Raw genomic sequence first — 23,656 nt, forward strand, 5'->3', positions numbered from 1 at the left:
TGACCCCAGAAGACTCCTGGACCGCAGAGTTCAGTGTAAAGCGAAATTAAGGAAGATGCTGATCCCACCTTGTGTGCTTATCCCCCACAAATGAAGCAATCATCCCCTTCAGGTGTACCCTCTCGGTCAGGTAGGCCGTGGTCAGCTTGGCAACTACACCCAAATAGGTACAGAGCTCTTTGTAAATTCTGAGATGAACTGCGGACCTTGGTCAGAGAGAATTTGGTCTGGAGTCCTGTATCTGGTAAAGACCTCCCTTCACAGAATTAGAACAATTGCAGAGGCAGTATATAGCCTCATTATTGTTATTTCATTGTGTAACTTTTTTTGCTTGTTGGTTAAGGGCTTGTAAGTAAGCATTTCACGGTAAGGTCTACAACTGTTGTATTCGGGGGATGTGACAAATACAATTTAAATGTATTTGACATTTGGGTTGACATTTTAGTTAAAGGGAGGTTGCATGCAAGTTTGTTTATTGTTCTTTGAACTGTATTGATTTGGTGTGGTACTATTAACATTTGGCCGAGACGATTTTGGACATTTTAAGGCCTTTTTTTGTCTATGAACACATCCCTACACACCCATTAATTCCCCCATCACTCCTCCACTGGGAGGTAATACAGAATATTGCAAATTCTCTAAGGGTTATGACTGGGTTTATTCTTGTCAATTGTTGGCATTATTCATTTATGAGGTATTATTGTTTTGGGTTCATGCCGTGCTGTGACGTGTTTTATATGGTGTGTCTTATCCTTTCTCTCCATTGGCTATCTGGAAAACAGGCTACCCTCTAGGCAGTCTCTTCTGATATGCGTGCATCTGGTAGTGGGTCTCTATCTATCCTACTATTTTCCTTTAGGCAGAGTTAATACCTGCCTGGAACCCAAATAAAAATAATTTTCTTTACCCTCTCACAATACTCCTATAACTTTATGTTCGTATTCTTATCTTTTATTATTTCTTATTGTTGTTGCGTTGTTGAGAAGGAACCTGCAAGTAAGCATTTTATTGGACGGTGTTTACCATGTGTATCCTCTAAAAATGACTAATAAAACTTGAATCTTGAAATAAAACTTGAAACACACACGCTGCACACGCATACACTATGCAATCTCTCCTGGCCAGCTCGCTGAAACATGTAAAGTGGTATTTTCCACTCTTATCTGGCTGAGCTTAGCACAGCTGGGTGGAGGTCATTTGTCTGTCTGAAGGCAGGTCTATAAAAGCCTGGCACAGAGACACAGGCTCTGACTTTGAATTAACCACACACTGCAGGAGCAGATTGCCCCATGGTGCCTCCTGTCCTATCTGAAATAAGAGCCTCAAACAACCGGCTGGCCTTTTCAAATTTGCAGCCTATTTATTTTCCCATATTCTGAACACACCTGTTCCCTGGAAATGTAATGTCCCCATGTATTGAACGATTGAGAACTAATCAAATGGCTTGTACTTCTCACACTAAAATGTGAGCTTGTAGATTTTATTTGCTGCTCCTCATATAACCTCTAATGCTTCACTATTTCTTATTGGTCTTTCTTCCGTGATCTCCGCTTTCCCAATGTAATGACCACCATACAGACACATACAGTACATATATTATCACCTAGCGCTAGCCATCAGAGTCGAAAGGCCCCCAGAGAGCTGTTGGTTTGCCATAATGGATCGCCTATTCTGTGCCTTACTGCATTTTAACCCAGAGCCAACAGAGCATTGCTAGAGAGTAACTCAGCTCATCCATCACTAATATCAGTTGCCCATGCTGACCATTTTGGAACACGTCATCCCAAGACACGACACATCATAGCTATGCAGTACCATAACTGTAGTCTGGGAGGAGAGGGACCTTGAGATGTTGTTATTTCTGTTGGAATGGAATAAGACCGTTTAGCAAATGTACAGTACATTGCGGTCTCTACTTTGCTATGATTCTCCCTCAATTCATATAGCCAAAGTATTTTCTCCTGTATGAGAACTACAATGAGAACAAGTTTGTTGACTGGTTGCAGCAATATTTTAGGTCATTGTGAACTCGCGACTAATTGTGACAAAAGTAGAAAAATGCCTTTCGGTGTGGGTGTGTGCAATTACATTAACAAAATGTGTCTGCAATAATTGGGTTAGCTCTTCTCTAACAACATCCTCTCTGCCCCGCCCCCGCTTTTGTTGTCTTTTAATTTCCTGGGCGCTTATGAAAACAGAACAACTAAACAAGGGAATGCTTCCTCCCACTCATATTGATGATATAATGTTGTGGAAACTTTACAGTAGCAGGTGGCAGAACGACTTGAGCAATTCTCCTTCCTTCGATTGGAACAACAGCTCATTATAATCTTGGAATAATCAAAAGGAAACATAGCTCCGAACAGCAATGATTGGGGTTCACAGGATGGCAGAAAGGACACAAGATTAGTTAGATAACAAAGCAAGCACTCTATCATGTAGGAACTATCTTACTTTATGTGCAATCATTGAAAACATTACTATGTTGATTTAAATCACAGTTGGTACTCTCAACATTAGCATTCCCAAATGGACTCTCATAGCAGTAATATGCTGACTGCGCTAGCGGCAGGACTCATTCTCATTTTACAGTATACATATCCACTTTTCACTATGTTCAGACCACATAATATGGCAACAATATTTGATTATACTAATCATGATATACTAATCACGATATTTCACATTGTTCATCTGCATAATTGAAATCTAACATGAATTTCCATGAGACAAAGTCCACTATCCTATGGTGCCACTGGTGCCAATGACATCTATAGTGCTGCCTACTGGTCTGGTGTAGTCAGGCCCTCAGATCAGAAGGGAGGAGTTGCACCGCAGAGGGAAGGAAAAGCAGTCAACTAGTGCTCAGCATATGTGGGAACTCATTCAAGACTGTTGGAAAAGCATTCCAGGTGAAGCTGGTTGAGAGAATGCCAAGAGTGTGCAAAGCTGTCATCAAGGGAAAGGGAGGCTACTTTGAAGAATCTCAAATATCAAATATATTTACATTTGTTGAACACTTTTTTGGTTACTACATGATTCCATGTGTGTTATTTCATAGTGTTGATGTCTTCACTATTATTCTACAATTTAGAAAATAGTAAAAATAAAGAAAAACCCTTGAATGAGTAGGTGTGTCCAAACTTTTCACCGGTACTGTATAAACAATGTACAATTTCAACATAAATAGTTTACTGATTTGTGTTCCAAAATAGCTTAGCATACAATAAAGGAAAGAGAGAAAAAAGGATAGTCACTTATGACCGAGCATTAGTATCTAAAATACCAGTGATAGATAGTGATGGTTTTATTTTTTACACCATGTGTCCAAAGTTTCTGTGTGCCAAATTACAAAAAAAGGTACGAATGTATGCTTTAGTTATTTGACCATGTCGCTGTGAACCCCTAATAAATAAATAATGTATTTCCTCTTTGATTCGATTAATGAATAACAAAAATCTGTTGTCGTTTTTTGCATGTCTATGCTCAGACAACCTGTTTGGTGGATTGTGCTGACAGCTTCTGTGTGTGTGCGCATGTCTGTGTGTGTGTGTGTGTGTGTGTGTTTTGTAGGAGAGGAGACTGCTGCAGAAGGACATACTGCAGCTCAACACCTATGTGGCTTTGTTCACATTCACACCCCAGGAAAGTGAAGACCTGGAGATGAGGTCAGTGGGATCCACACACACACACACACACACTAACAAAAAAACAGACTAATCAATGGTCAGACTAATTCGTGGGATTGCTTAGTTAAAAGTCTCTTATCTGCAGAGGCCAAAAGCTCCTAGCAGCTCACTGTCAGAACTGGATGGATGTTTGATTGGTTTCTAAAGGGCCTTGGTGTAACGGCATTCGTCTGTTGAAAGAGAGTCGGACCAAAATGCAGTGTGGTGGTTACTCATGTTCTTTAATGAAATAGAACGATACATGAAATAACTAAATAAAGATTACAAAACAACAAACGGAACGCGAAAACCTATACAGCCTATCTTGTGAAAACAAACACAGAGACAGGAACAATCACCCACAAAACACACAGTGAAACCCAGGCTACCTAAATATGGTTCCCAATCAGAGACAACGAGAATCACCTGACTCTGATTGAGAACCGCGTCAGGCAGCCAAGCCTATGCTATACACCCCTACTCAGCCACAATCCCCAATGCCTACAAAAACCCCAATACGACAACACAATAAACCCATGTCACACCCTGGCCTGAACAAATAATTAAAGAAAACACAAAATAATAAGACCAAGGCGTGACAGAACCCCCCCTAAGGTGCGGACTCCCGGACGCACCTCAAAACCATAGGGAGGGTCCGGGTGGGCGTCTGTCCATGGTGGCGGCTCGGGACGTGGACCCCACTCCATTAATGTCATAGTTCCTCCCCCTCGCGTCCTAGGATAATCCACTCTCGCCGCCGACCATGTCCTAGTAGTCCTCACCCAGAACCCCACTGGACTGAGGGGCAGCTCGGGACTGAGGAACAGCTCGGGACTGAGGGACAGCTCGGGACTGAGGGGAAGCTCGGGACTGAGGGGAAGCTCGGGACTGAGGGGAAGCTCGGGACTGAGGGGAAGCTCGGGACTGAGGGGCAGCTCGGGACTGAGGGGCAGCTCAGCACTGAGGGGAAGCTCAACTCTAAGGGGAAGCCCAGCACTGAGAGGAAGCTCAGCACTGAGAGGAAGCTCAGCACTGAGAGGAAGCTCAGGCAGGTAGTTGGCTCCGGCAGATCCTGGCTGGCTGGCGGATCTGGAAGAGTCTGGTTGACTGGCAGATCTGGAAGAGTCTGGTTGACTGGCAGATCTGGAAGAGTCTGGTTGACTGGCAGATCTGGAAGAGTCTGGTTGACTGGCAGATCTAGAAGATTCTGGTTGACTGGCAGATCTGGAAGAGTCTGGCTGACTGGCGGATCTAGCTGCTCTGGCTGCTCCATGCAGACTGGCAGCTCCATGCAGACTGGCAGCTCTATGCAGACTGGCAGCTCTATGCAGACTGGCAGCTCTGGCTGCTCCATGCAGACTGGCAGCTCTATGCAGACTGGCAGCTCTGGCTGCTCCATGCAAACTGACAGCTCTGGCTGCTCCATGCAGGCTGACAGCTCTGGCTGCTCCATGCAGACTGGCAGCTCTGGCTGCTCCATGCAGACTGGCAGCTCCATGCAGACTGGCAGCTCTATGCAGACTGGCAGCTCTGGCTGCTCCATGCAGACTGGCAGCTCTGGCTGCTCCATGCAAACTGACAGCTCTGGCTGCTCCATGCAGGCTGACAGCTCTGGCTGCTCCATGCAGGCTGACAGCTCTGGCTGCTCCATGCAGGCTGACAGCTCTGGCTGCTCCATGCAGGCTGACAGCTCTGGCTGCTCCATGCAGGCTGACAGCTCTGGCTGCGCTGAACAGGCAGGAGGCTCCGGCAGCGCAGGAGAGGAGACAGGCTCTGGCTGCGCTGAACAGGCGGGAGACTCCGGCAGCGCTGTAGAGGAGGAAGGCTCTGGCTGCGCTGAACAGGCGGGAGGCTCCGGCAGCGCTGTAGAGGAGGAAGACTCCAGCAGCGCTGTAGAGGAGGAAGGCTCTGGCTGCGCTGAACAGGCAGGAGGCTCCGGCAGCGCAGGAGAGGAGGGAGGCTCTGGCAGCGCTGAACAGGCGGGAGGCTCCGGCAGCGCAGGAGAGGAGAAAGGCTCTGGCTGCGCTGAACAGGCGGGAGGCTCCGGCAGCGCTGTAGAGGAGGGAGGCTCTGGCAGCGCTGAACAGGCGGGAGGCTCCGGCAGCGCAGGAGAGGAGAAAGGCTCTGGCTGCGCTAAACAGGCGGGAGACTCCAGCAGCACTGTAGAGGAGGAAGGCTCTGGCAGCACTGAACAGGCGGGAGACTCCGGCAGCGCAGGAGAGGAGGAAAGCCCTGGCTGCGCTGAACAGGCGGGAGACTCCAGCAGCACTGTAGAGGAGGAAGGCTCTGGCAGCGCTGAACAGGCGGGAGACTCCGGCAGCGCAGGAGAGGAGGAAAGCGCTGGCTGCGCTGAACAGGCGAGGCGCACTGAAGGCGTGGTGCTGGAACTGGTGGTACTGAACCGAGGACACGCACAGGAAGCCTGGTGCGGGAAGCTGCCACCGGAGGACTGGTGTGTGAAGGTGGCACAGGATGGACCGGACCGTGATGGTGTACTGGAGAGCCTGAGAGCAGGGCTGGCACAGGACGTGCAAGGCTAGGTAGGTACACAGGAGGCCTAGTGCGTGAGGCTGGCACAATTTTCACCAGCCGACTAACACGCACCTCAGGACGAGTATGGAGCGCTGACCCAGGTGCCATCAAATCCCCGACACGCTCCGTCGGACGAATATCGTACCTAAAGCACCAAACTAGCAACTCCCTCATTACTCTCTCCTCTACTTTCCCCATTAACTCCTTCACAGTCTCTGCTTCGCTCCCCTCTAACACCGGCTCTGGTTCTGGTCTCCTCCTTGGCTCCTCACGATAAACAGGGAGAGTTGGCTCAGGTCTGACTCCTGACTCTGCCACACTCTCCCTGAGCCCCCCCCCAATACATTTTTGGGGCTGACTCTCGGGCTTTCTTCTGCGCCGCCGTGTTTTTCTCTTCGACTCTATTCTCCTATAGCCCTCTTCGCACTGCTCCAGCGAATCCCAGGCGGGTTCCGGCACTCTCTCTGGGTCGACCGCCCACCTGTCTATATCCTCCCAAGTAGTGTAGTCCCGATATTGTTGATCCTGCTGCCGCTGTTGCTTCTCCTCATACCAGCGCCTCTCATCTCTCGCCGCCTCCAGTTCTTCTTTGGGGCGGCGATATTCTCCAGGCTGATCCCAGGGTCCTTCTCCGAACAATTCATCCTCCCATGTCCGTTCCTCCTTTCGCTGTTGCCTGTTACCACGCCACTCGGTCCGGGTGTGGTGGGTGATTCTGTAACGGCATTCGTCTGTTGAAAGAGAGTCGGACCAAAATGCAGCGTGGTGGTTACTCATGTTCTTTAATGAAATAGAACGATACATGAAATAACTAAATAAATATACAAAACAACAAACGGAACGCGAAAACCTATACAGCCTATCTTGTGAAAACAAACACAGAGACAGGAACAATCACCCACAAAACACACAGTGAAACCCAGGCTACCTAAATATGGTTCCCAATCAGAGACAACGAGAATCACCTGACTCTGATTGAGAACCGCCTCAGGCAGCCAAGCCTATGCTATACACCCCTACTCAGCCACAATCCCCAATGCCTACAAAAACCCCAATACGACAACACAATAAACCCATGTCACACCCTGGCCTGAACAAATAATTAAAGAAAACACAAAATACTAAGACCAAGGCGTGACACTTGGCTTTGCCTGAACCTTTCCTGCATTCTCTTTGTAATCCCATTGTGTTAACAATTACCTATGCTCCTTTTGAATGACTAACATATACTGTGTTTACCTAGATAAGCAGGCAGGCGTCACTGAATGCATGTTCTAATCACTGCTCAATAGATATTTGTCAGAGTTCTTCTCTAATACAACATGTACAAACATTGTATTTTTTGTTACACATTATAATTGAATTGTCTCTGATATGTGTGTGATTTTCCGTTTATACCTGCTCAGTTAAACGACCATTAAACCGTCTCCTAATCATACACTCTCAGGGAAAAAAAAGGTATAGAATTGTACTTGTACTTTTTCTCAATCGTGTACAAGCATTTTTTGGAACAATGTTGTTGACACAGAACTCTGTGGCCTTTTGCGAAACAGTACATGTGTTTTCAAAATGTAGTTGCCTTCTCAAAACATAAATACATCCATCAAAACAATATTACACCGTCAAAATTGCAAAAAGATCAATCAAAAAGATTAACGCAACCGTACTTATCTCTTGAGTCCAAGCAGACAAAACAAAAAGATTGTTAAAAATACAAGTAGATACATTTTCGTGGAGGTCACTAAATCATGAGGATCAAAATTGGAAGTACAACTATCCAAAGGTGCAGAATTATGGGCAATTACACTCCTTTTATGGATATTTCACCAAACTATTTCATACACATCAAATATTATTACAGATTTTTTTTTTTAAAGAAGAAGCAAAAAGCACAATTTGTAAAGGATTCATTCTTCGGTATCATCACAATCCAAATCCATGTATTCAATAGACTGGTTTGCTCATAGTTTTGTAGACTTTCCATTGGTACACAGGAACACAATCTACAATAGAAATAAGGAAGGGTGAATACAATGGAGGAACACAACTGGTATGAATGTATAGGCCTCAATCCACACCAAAGCAAAGCTCTAAAATGAAAGGTCACAATGTTAAGAGACAATGACTTAGGAGTAACCCAAACTTACTTAGAAGTAACCCAACTTCATTCTCTGCATCTCCTGCATGTCCGCAATATTGTAAAAATAAATTTTGCACGCCCAATTTTTCAGTTTTTGTTTGTTAAAAAAGTTTGAAATATCCAATAAATGTCTTTCCACTTCATGATTGTGTCCCACTTGTTGTTGATTCTTCACAAAAAAATACAGTTTTATATCTTTATGTTTGAAGCCTGAAATGTAGCAAAAGGTCGCAAAGTTCGAGGGGGCCGAATACTTTCGCAAGGCACTGTATATTCTGCAAGAATCAGTGGGTACATATGATTAATTTCTAAGTAAAACAAAATGGATGTAGCAAGTGAAGATTGCCCCTTTACCAGTGCATTTTGGTGACATTTGAATTTAAATTTTAGCAAAAGGGGGTCTAAGATATGCAAGTCAGGTACAAAGCCAGGAAAAGTATCAGAAGTTTTGTAAATGTATTTAAACATTTGATCATTGCTATTCTGCTATAGATTCATTTTAACACAGATCCAAAAATTGCTTGTACGCAAATAAGAAAAACTGTAAAGCTGAGATCGGCGAAAGTTGAAACAGCGCCACTGGTCTCCCCAGGCACATTTGTTATTGTTTTTGTTGACTAAATGGAGGTGAGGTGCGTCCAAACGGAGGTGAGCAGTGTTGAAGTACATATTCTTCTGTTCAATCAAGCGTGCAAAAAACAGTGTTTGTTGTTTGCAGTAACTTCTTTGTTGTTATAATATCACAAACAGACTTGGCAGTTTCAGCATTAACACTTAAAACCCTGGGCCTTGAGGGACCCCCCTTCGAGCTAATGAACAGTTACTCTGAATGCAACATTCTAAAGGTGTATTTAATGCATACAGTGGGGCAAAAACGTATTTAGTCAGCCACCAATTGTGCAAGTTCTCCCACTTAAAAAGATGAGAGAGGCCTGTCATTTTCATCATAGGTACACTTCAACTATGACACACAAAATGAGAAAAAAATCCAGAAAATCACATTGTAGGATTTTTTAATGAATTTATTTGGTGGAAAATAAGTAAGTTGGTCACCTACAAACAAGCAAGATTTCTGGCTCTCACAGACCTGTAACTTCGTCTTTAAGAGGCTCCTCTGTCCTCCACTCATTACCTGTATTAATGGCACCTGTTTGAACTTATCAGTATAAAAGACACCTGTCCACAACCTCAAACAGTCACACTCCAAACTCCACTATGGCCAAGACCAAAGCTGTCAAAGGACACCAGAAACAAAATTGTAGACCTGCACCAGGCTGGGAAGACTGAATCTGCAATAGGTAAGCAGCTTGGTTTGAAGAAATCAACTGTGGGAGCAATTATTAGGAAATGGAAGACATACAAGACCACTGATAATCTCCCTCGATCTGGGGCTCCACGCAAGATCTCACCCCGTGGGGTCAAATTGATCACAAGAACGGTGAACAAAAATCCCAGAACCACACGGGGGGACCTAGTGAATGACCTGCAGAGAGCTGGGACCAAAGTAACAAAGCCTACCATCAATAACACACTACGCCGCCAGGGACTCAAATCCTGCAGTGCCAGACGTGTCCCCCTGCCTAAGCCAGTACAAGTCCAGGCCCGTCTGAAGTTTGCTAGAGAGCATTTGAATGATCCAGAATAAGATTGGGAGAATGTCATATGGTCAGATGAAACCAAAATATAACTTTTTGGTAAAAACTCAACTCGTCGTGTTTGGAGGACAAAGAATGCTGAGTTGCATCCAAAGAACTCAACCCCATAGAAAATCTTTGGAGGGAGTTGAAAGTCCGTGTTGCCCAGCAACAGCCCCAAAACATCACTGCTCTAGAGGAGATCTGCATGGAGGAATGGGCCAAAATACCAGCAACAGTGTGTGAAAACCTTGTGAAGACTTACAGAAAACATTTGACCCCTGTCATTGCCAAAAAAGGGTATATAACAAAGTATTGAGATAAACTTTTGTTATTGACTTATTTTACTTACTTATTTTCCACCATAATTTGCAAATAAATTCATTAAAAATCCTACAATGTGTTTTTCTGGATTTTTTTCTCATTTTGTCTGTCATAGTTGAAGTGTACCTATGATGAAAATTACAGGCCTCTCATCTTTTTAAGTGGGAGAACTTGCACAATTGGTGGCTGACTAAATACTTTTTTGCCCCACTGTAGATACTTTTGTACCTGTTTCCTCCAGCATCTTCACAAGGTCCTTTGCTGTTGTTCTGGGATAGATTTGCACTTTTCGCACCAAAGTATGTTCATCTCTAGGAGACAGAACGCGTCTCCTTCCTGGGCGGTATGATGGCTGCGTGGTCCCATGGTGTTTATACTTGCGTACTATTGTACTATTGTTTGTACAGATGAACGTGGTACCGTCAGGCATTTTGAAATTGCTCCCAAGAATTAACAAGACTTGTGGAGGTCTACACATTTTTTTCTGAGGTCCTGGCTGATTTTTTTGATTTTCCCATAATCTCAAGCAAATAGGCACTGAGTTTGAAGGTAGGCCTTGAAATACATCCACAGGTACACTTCCAATTGACTCAAGTTATGTCAATTAGCCTATCAAAAGCTTCTGAAGCCATGACACCATTTTTTGGAATATGCCAAGCTGTTTAAAGGCACAGTCAACTTAGTGTATGTAAACTTCTGACCCACTGGAATTGTGATACAGTGAATTATAAGTGTAATAATCTGTCTGCAAACAATTGTTGGAAAAATGACTTGTGTCGTGCGCAAAGTAGAGGCCCTAACCGACAAGCAAAAACTATAGTTTATTAACAAGAAATTTGTGGAGTGGTTGAAAAAGGAGTTTTAATGACTCCAACCTAAGTGTATGTAAACTTCCGACTTCAACTGTACGTCCTGGATGTCAGGAAACTTGGTCCTAATGATGTACTGTGCTGAATGCACCACCCTATGTAGCTCCTTAAGGTCAGATGCCAAGCAGTTGCCATACCAGGCGGTGATGCAACCGGTCAGGATGCTCTCGATGGTGCAGCTGTATAATTTTTTGAGGATCTGGGGACCCCAGCCAAATATTTTCAGTCTCTTGAGGGGGAAAAGGTGTTGTTGTGCCCTCTTCACTACTGTCTTGGTGTGTTTGGACCATGATAGTTTGTTGGTGATGTGGACACCAAGGAACTTGAAACTCTCGACCCGCTCCACTACAGCCCCGTCGATGTTAATGGGGGTCTGTACGGACCGCTTTTTCCTGTAGTCCACGATCAGCTCCTTTGTCTTGCTTACATTGTCATCGCACCACACTGCCAGGTCTCTGACCTCCTCCCTATAGGCCGTCTCATCGTTGTCGGTGATCAGGCCTACCACTGTTGTGTCGTCAGCAAACTTAATGATGGTGTTTGGCCATGCAGTCGTGGGTGAACCGGGAGTACAGGAGGGGACTAAGCACTCACCCCTGAGGGGCCCCAGTGTTGAGGATCAGCGTGGCAGATGTGTTGTTGCCTACCCTTACCACCTGGGGGTGGCTCGTCAGGAAGTCCAGGATCCAGTTTCAGAGGGAGGTGTTTTGTCCCAGGGCCCCTAGCTTAGTGACGAGCTTTGTGGGCACTATGATGTTGAACGCTGAGCTGTAGTCAATGAACAGCATTCTCACATAGTTGTTCCTTTTGTCCAGGCAGGAAAGGGCAGTGTGGAGTGTGATTCAGATTGCGTCGTCTGTGGATCTATTGGAGCGGTATGCAAATTGGAGTGGGTCTAGAGATTCCGGGATGATGGTGTTGATGTGAGCCATGACCAGCCTTTCAAAGCACTTCATGGCTACAGACGTGAGTGCTACGGATTGGTAGTCATTTAGCTAGGTTACCTTAGTGTTCTTGGGAAAAGACACTTTTGATGTGAGATTACTCTGAAGGTACATTATGTGTATTTATATTTTTGTACCCCAGGGAACAATACTGTTCCCTAACTGTACCCTTTTTTTCACGGAGTGTAAACCAAACATTAACTGAAAAAAGATTATAAAGATATAATTTTACCCGATGACAATATGATGGTTATGAGACAACGTCTCTGTGTCTCTGAGATTTTCTAAAACCTTTTGTAAACTGACAATTGTCTAGACTACCATAACGTAAACCTTTTTTTTATGTACTTTTTGATTCGCTGTTACAAAATAAGGGTTTCTCTCTCAACAGCCCTTGGCCCTAGTATCCATTTTACTACATCATTCCCTCAGTAATCCTGATAGTCTACTCTTTGGCGCTCCAATATGAGATCCCCAGAAAGATTTCAATCATCCCACACTTAATTTGAAATGTATTGACACTAAAGGTTGACCGATTAATCAGAATGGCCGATTAATTAGGGCCGATTTAATGTTTTCATAACAATCGGAAATCGGTATTTTTGGGCACCGATTTGCCAATGTTGTTTTCATACCTTTATTTAACTAGGCAAGTCAGTTAAGAACACATTCTTATTTTCAATGACTGCCTAGGAACGGTGGGTTAACTGCCTCGTTCACGGGCAGAACAACACATTTTTACCTTGTCAGCTCGGGGGATCCAATCTTGCAACCTTACAGTTAACTAGTCCAACGCTATAACCACCTGCATCTCTCTGTTTGCACTCCACAAGGAGACTGTTACGCGAATGCAGTAAGCCAAGGTAAGTTGCTAGCTAGCATTAAATTTATCTTATAAAAAACAATCAATCATAATCACTAGTTAACTACACATGGTTGATGATATTACTAGTTTATCTAGCATGTCCTGCGTTGCATATAATCTGACTGAGCATACAAGCATCTAAGTATCTGACTGAGCGGTGGTAGGCAGAAGCAGGCACGTAAACATGAATTCAAACAGCACTTTCTTGCGTTTTGCCAGCAGCTCTTCGTTGTGCGTCAAGCATTGCGCTGTTTATGACTTCAAGCCTATCAACTGCCGAGATGAGGCTGGTGTAACCGAAGTGAAATGGCTAGCTAGTTAGCGCACGCTAATAGCGTTTCAAACGTCACTCGCTCTGAGCCTTCTAGTAGTTGTTCCCCTTGCTCTGCATGGGTAACGATGCTTCGATGGTGGCTGTTGTCGTTGTGTTGCTGGTTCGAGCCCAGGGAGGAGCGAGGAGAGGGACGGAAGCTATACTGTTACACTGTCAATACTAAAGTGCCTATAAGAACATCTAATAGTCAAAGGTTAATGAAATACAAATGGTATAGAGGGAAATAGTCCTATAATTCCTATAATAACTACAACCTAAAACTTCTTACCTTGGAATATTGAAGACTCATGTTAAAAGGAACCACCAGCTTTCATATGTTCTCATGTTCTGAGCAAGGAACTGAAACGTTAGCCTTCTTACATAGCACATATTGCACTTTTACTTTCTTCTCCAACACTTTGTTTTTGCATTATTTAAACCAAATTGAACATGTTTCATTATTTACTTGAAGCTAAATTGATTTTATTTATGTATTATATTAAGTTAAAATAAGTGTTCTCAGTATTGTTGTAAATTTTTAAAAGTGTTTTAAATTGGCCGATTAATCGGTATCGGGGTTTTTGGTCCTCCAATAATCGGTATCGGTATCGGCGTTGAAAAATCATAATCGGTCGACCTCTAATTGATACCCACAGAACAGCATGACTCCTAGCCCACAATTAGCTGCTGTACAGTTGCCCGCTGCTCCAAGTGTTGTTTTAAATGTTTTCCAATGAAAGCCAAACTAGACATGATCAAGGTCTCAGGATTCTAATACAGACCTTAATCAATACAACAGACGGACACAAAAAGTTCACAATGTAGGCACCCTCATCAAAAGCGGGAACATTTCAATCTCTTTTACATTACATGTTGTGAACTTTTTACACCTGGCTTGTGATAACTTTCTTTGGCATTTTTTGATTAGCCTATTGCTACATGATTATGATGGTGATTATGAATACTAAAAGCATGTTTCCAAACATATTCGGATTGGCTATATACTTAATTGTTCAAAATCAACTGTATTTTAAAAAATATATATATATTTTTTAAATTGTACAATATATTTATTGGCATTTATTTGTATTTTTTTTTACAATTTAACAATCATCAAAATATGACACAGATAATGCCCCTTCCACCTACACAAAACACCATGCTACATGGGGGCACATCGTGCAAACCCCCCCCCCCCCCCCCCCAACACAGGAACACCCCCCTCCCTCCACTCTACCGGTATTAGCTTCACTGATTATCAACAAAAAAAAGAAACAGAATTACCTCCACATTCCATGCTAGAAAATAAATAATTCAACACAAAAACAAATAATAATAATACATTCATGAAGAAAGTAATAAGGGTTTATTGCGTTAATTGTATTATTATTTTTTTTCAGATGGAATATAGGAAGATATTTTAGCCACGTCTGCTTGCTTGGCGGAGTGTCACTTCCATATAATAGCTGTTTATTTATTGGCTGCAATGACTGCAAATGTAATGAATCTGGTTTTGATGCAAATATTAACTGGTAGAACAGAATAATCTACAAGAAGTATAAGGGAAGGATCTAGTGGTACCATCATATTAGTGACCTGTGATAAGATCTGAATAATGTCTTTCCAATAATAGCTTCAGGGCAGGACAAAAACATATACATAAATGTGCCCACTCCTGTTTTACACCTAGAGCAAAATTTTGAATATTCAGAATTCATCTTATACAGTATCTCTGGTGTAAAGTAGACCCTATGTAAAATATTGAATTGCATCAACTTGTGCCTTGTGTCATCCTCAACAATGAGACCAAGGTCATCATGCCACTTCATGCAAGCTTTCCAAGGTTCATCATTCCCCAGCAGAGCTTGAAGACCAGAGTACATGTAGGAAATGAAACATTTTACCCCTTTCCTCTCCAGCCACAGTTTATCAGTTTTAGGTTTACTCATGAGCTGAATCCTACCTCCCTGCTGAGTGGCAATGTAATGCCTAACCTGTAGGTACTTGAAGAAATTAGTTTGAGGTAACTGAAAATGAGATGCCAGTTGTTGAAAGGATAGTAGTTCACCTTCTCTATAGAGATTACCAAATGTTTTAATTCCTTTGTTGAACCAAGAAAATGTAATACCATCTCTCAGGACTTTGGGTAAGATGGGGTTATTATAGAAAGGTGTTTGTTCATATATAGATCTAAGCTCTTCTGTTTGTTTACAGACTTCTATCCATATATTTAAAGTGTTTTTAATTAAAGTGTTGTTTATGAGACCTAGCAAAGCTTTAGGTGGGCTAATATAAGGTATAGATGCCAATGTAGCAGGGGTCAGACACTCCTCCTCTATCTGTCTCCAAGAGGGTGAACTTGTTGTTGTATCTTGTCATACCCACACAGCCTTTAACTGAGATGGCCAGTAATACAACTGGAAGTCAGGTAGAGTGAGTCCCCCTTCTGAGTATGGTTTGCATAAAGTTGTGAGTTTCACTCTGGGGGGTTTCCCTTTCCACAGAAATGAAGAAACCTTCCTATTAAGTTGTTTGAAAAAAGCTTTGGGATTAGGAAAGGGCAAGGTTTGAAAAAGGTAGAAACATTTTGGTAATATCACATCTTTACATAATTGACCCGCCCCATATAAGAGAAATTGGTAAATCTATCCAATTCTTCCCCAACCTTTTTGAGAAGTGGAGTATAGTTGAGTTGATATGTCTTAATAATTTCAGAAGGAATTTGCAATCCAAGTTATGTCATTTTCTGTGGTTTCCAAGGAAACAGCTGGTCTAAGATTGGGTTCTGCATAGCTGCCCTGTTAAAAGGCATAATTATACTCTTCGATAGGTTTATTTTATATCCTGAAAAGGTCCCATGTTCTTTCAGGATGTCAACTAATGCTCGGAGTGAAATTTCTGGTTTAGGGAGGTAAGGCAAAATGTCATCGGCATATAGCGAGACCAGATGTTCACACCCACCTATACGAACACCATGGATGGATGGATGAGATCTGAAAGCTTCTGCCAGTGGCTCTATAGCCAAAGAAAAAAAGGAGAGGACTAGCGGGACAACTCTGTCTTGTGCCACGTGATAGAGAGAACTGTGAGAAAATGTTTCCATTAGTCAGGATCTGAGCTACCGGACATTTGTACAGTATTCTAATCAGACCAACATATTTAGGTTCAATATTCATCCTCTGGAAAACTTCAAACAGGTAGTTCCATTCTATGCGGTCAAAAGCTTTTTCCACATCTAATGAAGCCGCCACTACAGATTCTTGGTCATTCTCTACATAATGCATAACATTAAATAATCTTCTGATATTATCAGGAGATGAGCGGTTTCTTACAAAGCTTGATTGGTCCATATCAACCAAGTCCAGAAGAACCTTGTCCAGTCTAAGAGCTATGAGTTTCGCAAGAATCTTATATGAAGTGTTCAATAGAGATATTGGTCTATCTCGACCCACAAAGCAGAGGATCTTTGCCAGGTTTTAACAAAACTGTGATCAGTGCCTGTTCAAGTGTGTCTGGGAGCTTTTCTGTCTCTATGGCATAATTAAACATACTGCAGAGGCTCAATTAGTTTGGGTAAAAAGGATTGATAGAATTCAATAGGGAAACCATCTAAAATTAATTAATTTGTATCATGTTCAAACTAAACAGTCCTGTTTAGGGTAGCAAAAATTCCTATAATTCCGATGTTTTCCCAAAATCCTGGTAGGAGGATTCACGGATTTCCTGCTTATTCCCTCATAATTCCAGGAATCTTTTAACCAGGATATATGGACAATTTATATGAAAAGCAACCCTAGTCATAATTCAATAGACAGCATGTTTAAAAGAGGCATATGACTTCAGGAAGCAACAAGTGGTAATTGAAACAACATTATTTCATGTTTGTCTTTCTTATTGTCAGATGAGATCTCATTTAGAGCACCAAGTATAGTTGACAGAGAGCATAGTAACAGAGAGCATTTTCAGTACCAGTCCTCTAATTAGACCACAAGAGATGAATGACAAGCAGGAAACAACTGTCTGTTGTTTCTCATTGGTTGAAAAATATTTGTCAAGGCTTTACATAGGCTTTGAATGGATAACAATGAGGACACCTAAGGAAGAAAAAACAATAGGTGAAAACTGAGGTATCGTTCGTATGGCCATTGACAACTGACAATAATGGAGTGTCATTGAACAGTGTGAGGAGGCAGCAGAGGCTGTTTTCACTGACTTCAGCTACCCTGTAGGGAACAGCAGTAGCATGTGTCTGAATCACCATATTCTGTACTCCAGAATATCCAACAGTCCTTTGTCCTCCAATATTTATACTGACATAACAGCAATATATTTTAGATTGTACACTGAGTATACCAAACATTAGGAACAGCTTCCTAATATTGAGTTGCACCCTCCCCCTACATTTTGCCCTCAGAACAGCCTCAATTCATCAGGGCATGGACTCTACAAGGTGTCAAAAGCGTTCCACAGGGATGCTGGCCCATCTTAACTCCAATGCTTCCCACAGTTGTATCAAGTTGGCTGGATATCCTTTGGGTGCTGGACCATTCTTCATACACACGGAAAACTGTTGAGCATGAAAAACCCAGCAGCGTTGCAATTCTTGGCACAAACCGGTGCTCCTGGCACCTACTACCATACCCTGTTCAAAGGCACTTACACTCTCTGAATGGCACACATACACAATCCATGTCTCAATTGTCTCAAGGCTTAAAAATCATTCTTTAACCTGTCTGCTCCCCTTCATCGACACTGATTGAATTGGATTTAAGAAGTGACATAAATAAGGGATCATAGCTTTCACCTGGTCAGTCTATGTCATGGAAAGAGCAGGTGTCCTTAAATGTTTTGTACATTCAATGTATGTATGTGGCTGTTCCTGTGACATTGATTTTTAATACGCAATTTATTTCCAATTTAGACCCGGAGACAGAATCGTACTGGCGGACGACTCCAATGATGATTGGTGGAAGGTATGTATGAAAGTGTGTCACTTTTGGAAGACACAGTGTTTAAATTAAGTGCTTTGTAACACCAGAACACTAGTGGCAACTGAGCTGCCACCAACACGAAGGAGACAAAACCTTAACTTTGCTGTAGTATTGAAACATATCATCCCGAGATGTTTTGAAACATTACATGGTGTGTTGTAACACCCCTAAATCAAGTATTGTGCAACACCTTGACAGGAACGGTTAAAACACTTTTTGTTGAATTTAGTGCAGAATTAGATGCCTTCTCCTTTGGTGTCGTTCCCTCTCTCTATAGCTTCTAAACACTATAATGGTGTTTCAAATCCTGCCTAATGCAGAATGACAGTATTATTACAGTATTTTTATGTTTAACATTGATTTATGAATCTGATCATTTGCCAGTTTAACCCATTATGGTAGGCATTGTTGAGCACAGTGCTCAATCCACCAGCAATAACTACAGGATTTACAGCAGACATTGCAGGATGCTGTATTTGTCTCTACAATTAAAAGTTGTAAATGTGGGAATGGGTCGTCTCATCTTTGAATGTAATTTTTCCTGACTGTTTTAATATCTGTTCATCATGACCAATTACACCTCACAGCACAACAAGCTGATTAATACTAATACAGAAGTATACTTTTCTTTCTTCAAACATGCATACAACATTGTGTATAAGAATCATAAAGTCAAAACATTTGGAGTGACTCACAATCCTCTAAAAACAGAGCCATGTGGCAAGATAGGAAGAGCAAGGAGATTAAATCCAGACTTACAAATGAGTTCAATCACGCAATTTTGTATATCTTTGGTAATCCTCATAAAATATACTTACATTTTGAGCAACATATTAAAGTGGGATTTATTCCGAATTTCTTTGGTAAAATGAAATGAACAAATCATAGAAATGACTGGCATTGATTTTTATGAAGGGTTAAATTCAATCAGATCAAGCGTTAACCGGCGATGGCAGACACCCGCATAGCGGTGTCGAAGGTGGAGCTGCGTTGGACCCGTCAAATCAGTGAGCAGCTGCTCTTGTAATCATTGCCATTGCTCAGTTGTGCACCGGGGCCTCCCACTCCTCTTTCTTTTCTGGTTAGAGCCAGTTTGTTCTGTGAAGGGAGTAGAAAACAGCGCTGTACGAGATCTTCAGTTTATTGGCAATTTCTCGCATGGAATAGCCTTCATTTCTCAGAACAAGGATAGACTGACGAGTTTCAGAAGAAAGTTCTTTGTTTCTGGCCCTTTTGAGCCTGTAATCCAACCCACAAATGCTGATGCTCCAGATACTCAACTAGTCTAAAGAAGGTGAATTTGATTGCTTCTTTAATCAGGACTGTATTTCTGATCAATTTGATGTTATTTTAATGGGCAAAAAAATTGCTTTTCTTTCAAAAACAAGGACATTTCTATGTGACCCCAAACTTTTGAACGGTAGTGTATATGTTTTAAAACACGTTCTGTGTATCAAAGCACTTACATCGGGTTTACCCCCTCCAAACACCAGATCTTAGGTTAGGTGCACTACTTTCATTACACAATCATGGTGTTTTGAGTCCTATTTTTACAGTGAACCTAGTACTTACACTTAAACCACTACACCGCACAAGTCTGCTGCCATGATAGTATAAGTAGTAGCTGTCATGGTGTATAACATTTCATCTGGATGATGGTTCCAGGGCGTAATCGAGGACAGGATTGGTTTCTTCCCAGCAGCCTTTGCTCACCAGGTGAAGGCCGGGGACAGAGTGTTCAGGTGTCACCGGACGTTCATCGGCTGCAAGGAGCAAGGCCAGATCACCCTGAAGGAGGGACAGGTACGTGATCCCACTGTTATATAAAAAACAATATGGCAAACTACTTTGCAACAAAACGACTTTGTGCCAGCAGCATACCACCCTGCGTACCACTGCTGGTTTGCTTCTGAAGCTAAGCAGGGTTGGTCCTGGTCAGTCCCTGAATGGGAGACCAGATGCTGCTGGAAGTGGTGTTGGAGGGCCAGTAGGAGGCACTCTTTCCTCTGGTCTAAAAAAAAAAAAAAAAAAAAAGTATCCCAATACCCCAGGGCAGTGCCCTGTGTAGGGTGCCGTCTTTCAGATGGGACGTTAAACAGGTGTCCTCACTCTCTGAGGTCATTAAAGATCCCATGGCACTTATTGTAAGAGTAGGGGTGGTAACCCCGGTGTCCTGGCTAAATTCCCAATCTGGCCCTCGAACCATCACGGTCACCTAATAATCCCCAGTTTTCAATTGGCTCATTCATCTCTCCCCTGTAACTATTCCCCAGGTCGTTGCTGCAAATGAGAATGTGTTCTCAGTCAATTTACCTGGTAAAATAACAGAGAAAAAAATAAAAAAGGACCCACTTATGCCCATTTGAAATGATACACAAGCAAACATGATTGTTATTATCCATTGTTAAAGAATGTTTGTTAGTCCCTTAATTGTTTCCATGTACTACTTTATTTGGCGCAGTTCATGATCAAGCCCCAGCTAAAAGTGGGCATCGGACATAGTTCCTCCTCCCACCAATTCTCATAGGCAAATGGGAATCCTGAGCACTCAGTCCACAGATTCACTCCCAGAACATTCACTTCAAAGGATTGACCTGAGCTGGCCAATTGGGAGTCACCCGTCTCTCAGCAGTTTCCATGGCATTACCATTTTGGCATGGCAAATGGCTTTGCTGTCTCAAATCCTTTTCCCACAATGCTTTGCAGGGGCATTTTGGGATTCAGAGGAGAGTTCAGGCTAGTAACGCCAAATGGAGATGCATTCATTCCAAACACTTTGAAGATGAGTCAGTGACCTCCTAGCTCTGCCTCGATCCCCAATGAGTAGCAACATCTGCTCTCTCCAGTCACATAGCCATTCACACTACCTCTCTGCAGCTGTATTGAAGACTATCAGGCCAATTACAGTCAGGTGTCATTGATATATGGTGGGGGAAATTATATATTTATTACAGTGGTCCTAAAGCTACTTTGCCCCTTAGGGTCAATGTGCATTGTTTATTGAATGTGTTAATATGTATTTTGCTTGTACACGAGAGCAACCAAATCACTAGAGTATTCGTCTCTGTTCCACCAGATTTGTGTAAGCGGTGAGGATGAACACAGCGGCTTCATCCGAGTGGCCAGTGGAAAGAAGAGAGGCTACGTGCCCTGTGATGTCCTGGAGAACATCTGAGAGAGAGAGAGAGAGAGAGAGAGAGAGAAATAGAAAGAGCCGGAGAGAGATGACGAGAGGAAGAGAAGGAGAGAGTGGAGGGAGGAGAGGCACAGTCGCATACTCCATTGGTGTACAGGGATGGCTCTGACAGTAGTTTTGATCAGCTGCCAACCTCCCTAGCGCGAGGAGGACGATTGTAATTACAAAATGGCCATCTGAGACTATGGAGGAAGCCCTCTGTTGAGCTAGGACTCTAAACTCCAAAATGTTGCTGTTGGCATTAAGGGAATGGCTTTGTCAGAAGTCAAAGCCAACCTTCCCCATTTCCTTTAAGTCTGAATGGGAACATGTTGAGACGGATCAAATAACCTGAATTTCTGGTCACAATGACCCCACTCTCCCTCCTTGTATCACTGAATTTGCTTTCATTTGGATTTTTGGTTTGATTTTGTTCGATTTAAAGAACTGCCGTACATCGTTTGTTCTTTGTGTGACTTCCCATTGGAGAATACAGCTGACACATCATGCATGAATTTACTGAATTCATGCTTGCTTTTTTAGCGTCAGCTGCAGTATGTTTCAATGACCTGTTTATCCTATATGCCCAAATGTTCAAACACTTGTTCTCTTCATCAAATAGTTGCCTATAGGCCTAGATAATAATTTACATTACTTTGATGAAAGCGGTTGAGGTACCAAAACAGCATAAATCCCTTTTTCTTCTATGCTTGTACAATGGCTCCACTGAGCCTTGATAGGCTCTAGCTCACAATTAAAAGCTCATTCTCCTGAGACAGAGTTATTTTATCAGACCCTCTTGACACAAAGAATGCAATGGTTTTGTCACTGGAGAGGAACAACAAAAAGAATTGGACAAAGTAGAAATGTGTCGATTCTGAGGGGAGTGTTATTCAAAGGAGTCCTTTTTCTTTCAAAGAAATGCTGTAGTCTTTTGCACAAATCTAGCTAGTGATGCATCTAGTCTATCTGCTTACCCATCGAAAGACAAACAGAGCTTTGCATGAAAAATTCAGACTCATGAAAACACCTTTCTAAAAACCTGTCAAAGAGATTCTTTGAATGTTTGAAAACAACGAATACCTAATTTGCTAGTTGAAGTCTGATGATAATGTTCTCTTCAGGTAGCTTGTCATGATATATAGTTTCTTGTTTTTATTTGTAAGGGATAATGGATTTGATAAGAGAGGATGGGATGTGAATTTACTATAGTAAAGTGGGCAACCTTTCATAAGTGGTTAGATACATTGTATTTGAATGTATGTCATCAAATCTGCATACCTGTTATTTCAAGGTATTTGATCACAATCCTTTCAGTGAAACTCAAGTTAATTGGAGTATAGGACATCTAGAGTATAGAAATGATGCAGTATCTTCAGAGCATGACCTTTGGTTTTGATTTACATTCATGTATGCTTACTCCAATTGCATTAAATTGTCACTCAGATATGGCTATAGCCTTATTCCAATGTAAACTTTCTAGCAAATGCTGAAGAACATTTTATGTCAGATCAAGACATGCTTGTTGAGATGTAACTTAAATCTATGTATCCCTTTTAATGTCAACGAAAGGGCTATTCCTTTCTCTTCGCTGAGATGTTCTTTTAAGATTTCCTGTTCATCCACATGCATATTTGTTTTCTGTTTTAAAATATTGTTATAAATGAACTGTTAAAGGAAAGGTATTTTAGTAAATCTGTCTCTAAACTAATCTAATCTGTACTGAAACATGGCTTTATTGGATGTCAAAGGCCACTGTATTGTGTGCATAGAATCAAACATGTATTTCTGATCAATTTAGTATCAGCATTTTGTGAAAGTATTCACATAATATATAAAGCACATTGACCTTGACTCGGTCTCGATAGCTTTCTCTTTGAACACTCAACGCAGTGTTAGAAAGGTGTTCTTAATGTTTGGTAAAAATTCTCTGTGACAAAGAGGCTGCTATCCCCCTCATCTCCTTCTCGTGCACCATACAGATTTTCCACATGAGAAACAAGACAGTATATCCAATGGTATGTAAAAGGTAGAGCATGAATATTACCAGAAAAGATCAACGTGATGCCCATATTCTTCTGGTTTCTTATGAGGGAATTGGAATCCCTTTATTTCCCTTTGAAATCTCTGGTAATGCAATAATTGACATTTTCATTAGCTCACACATTGGAACTGTTAACTACATGCAATATGGCAATCGA

At 42.3% G+C, this 23,656-nt stretch overlaps 1 protein-coding gene across 2 annotated transcripts in view; it reads left to right on the forward strand.

The window, feature by feature from the left end:
• LOC115138305 (SH3 and cysteine-rich domain-containing protein-like) overlaps positions 1-23,307 on the forward strand; it is a 96,768-nt gene extending 73,461 nt beyond the window's left edge. For both annotated transcript variants that reach the window (XM_029675010.2, XM_029675011.2), the window contains exons 8-11: positions 3,574-3,668; positions 18,211-18,262; positions 19,946-20,083; positions 21,357-23,307. In XM_029675010.2, coding sequence (XP_029530870.1) covers positions 3,574-3,668; positions 18,211-18,262; positions 19,946-20,083; positions 21,357-21,455 — 384 coding nt within the window. In that variant the 3' untranslated portion in view covers positions 21,456-23,307. The remainder of the gene's footprint in view (positions 1-3,573; positions 3,669-18,210; positions 18,263-19,945; positions 20,084-21,356) is intronic.
• Positions 23,308-23,656: the final 349 nt, after the last annotated feature.

Source organism: Oncorhynchus nerka, linkage group LG12 (genome assembly GCF_034236695.1).
Source record: "Oncorhynchus nerka isolate Pitt River linkage group LG12, Oner_Uvic_2.0, whole genome shotgun sequence".
Classification (NCBI taxonomy): domain Eukaryota; kingdom Metazoa; phylum Chordata; class Actinopteri; order Salmoniformes; family Salmonidae; genus Oncorhynchus; species Oncorhynchus nerka.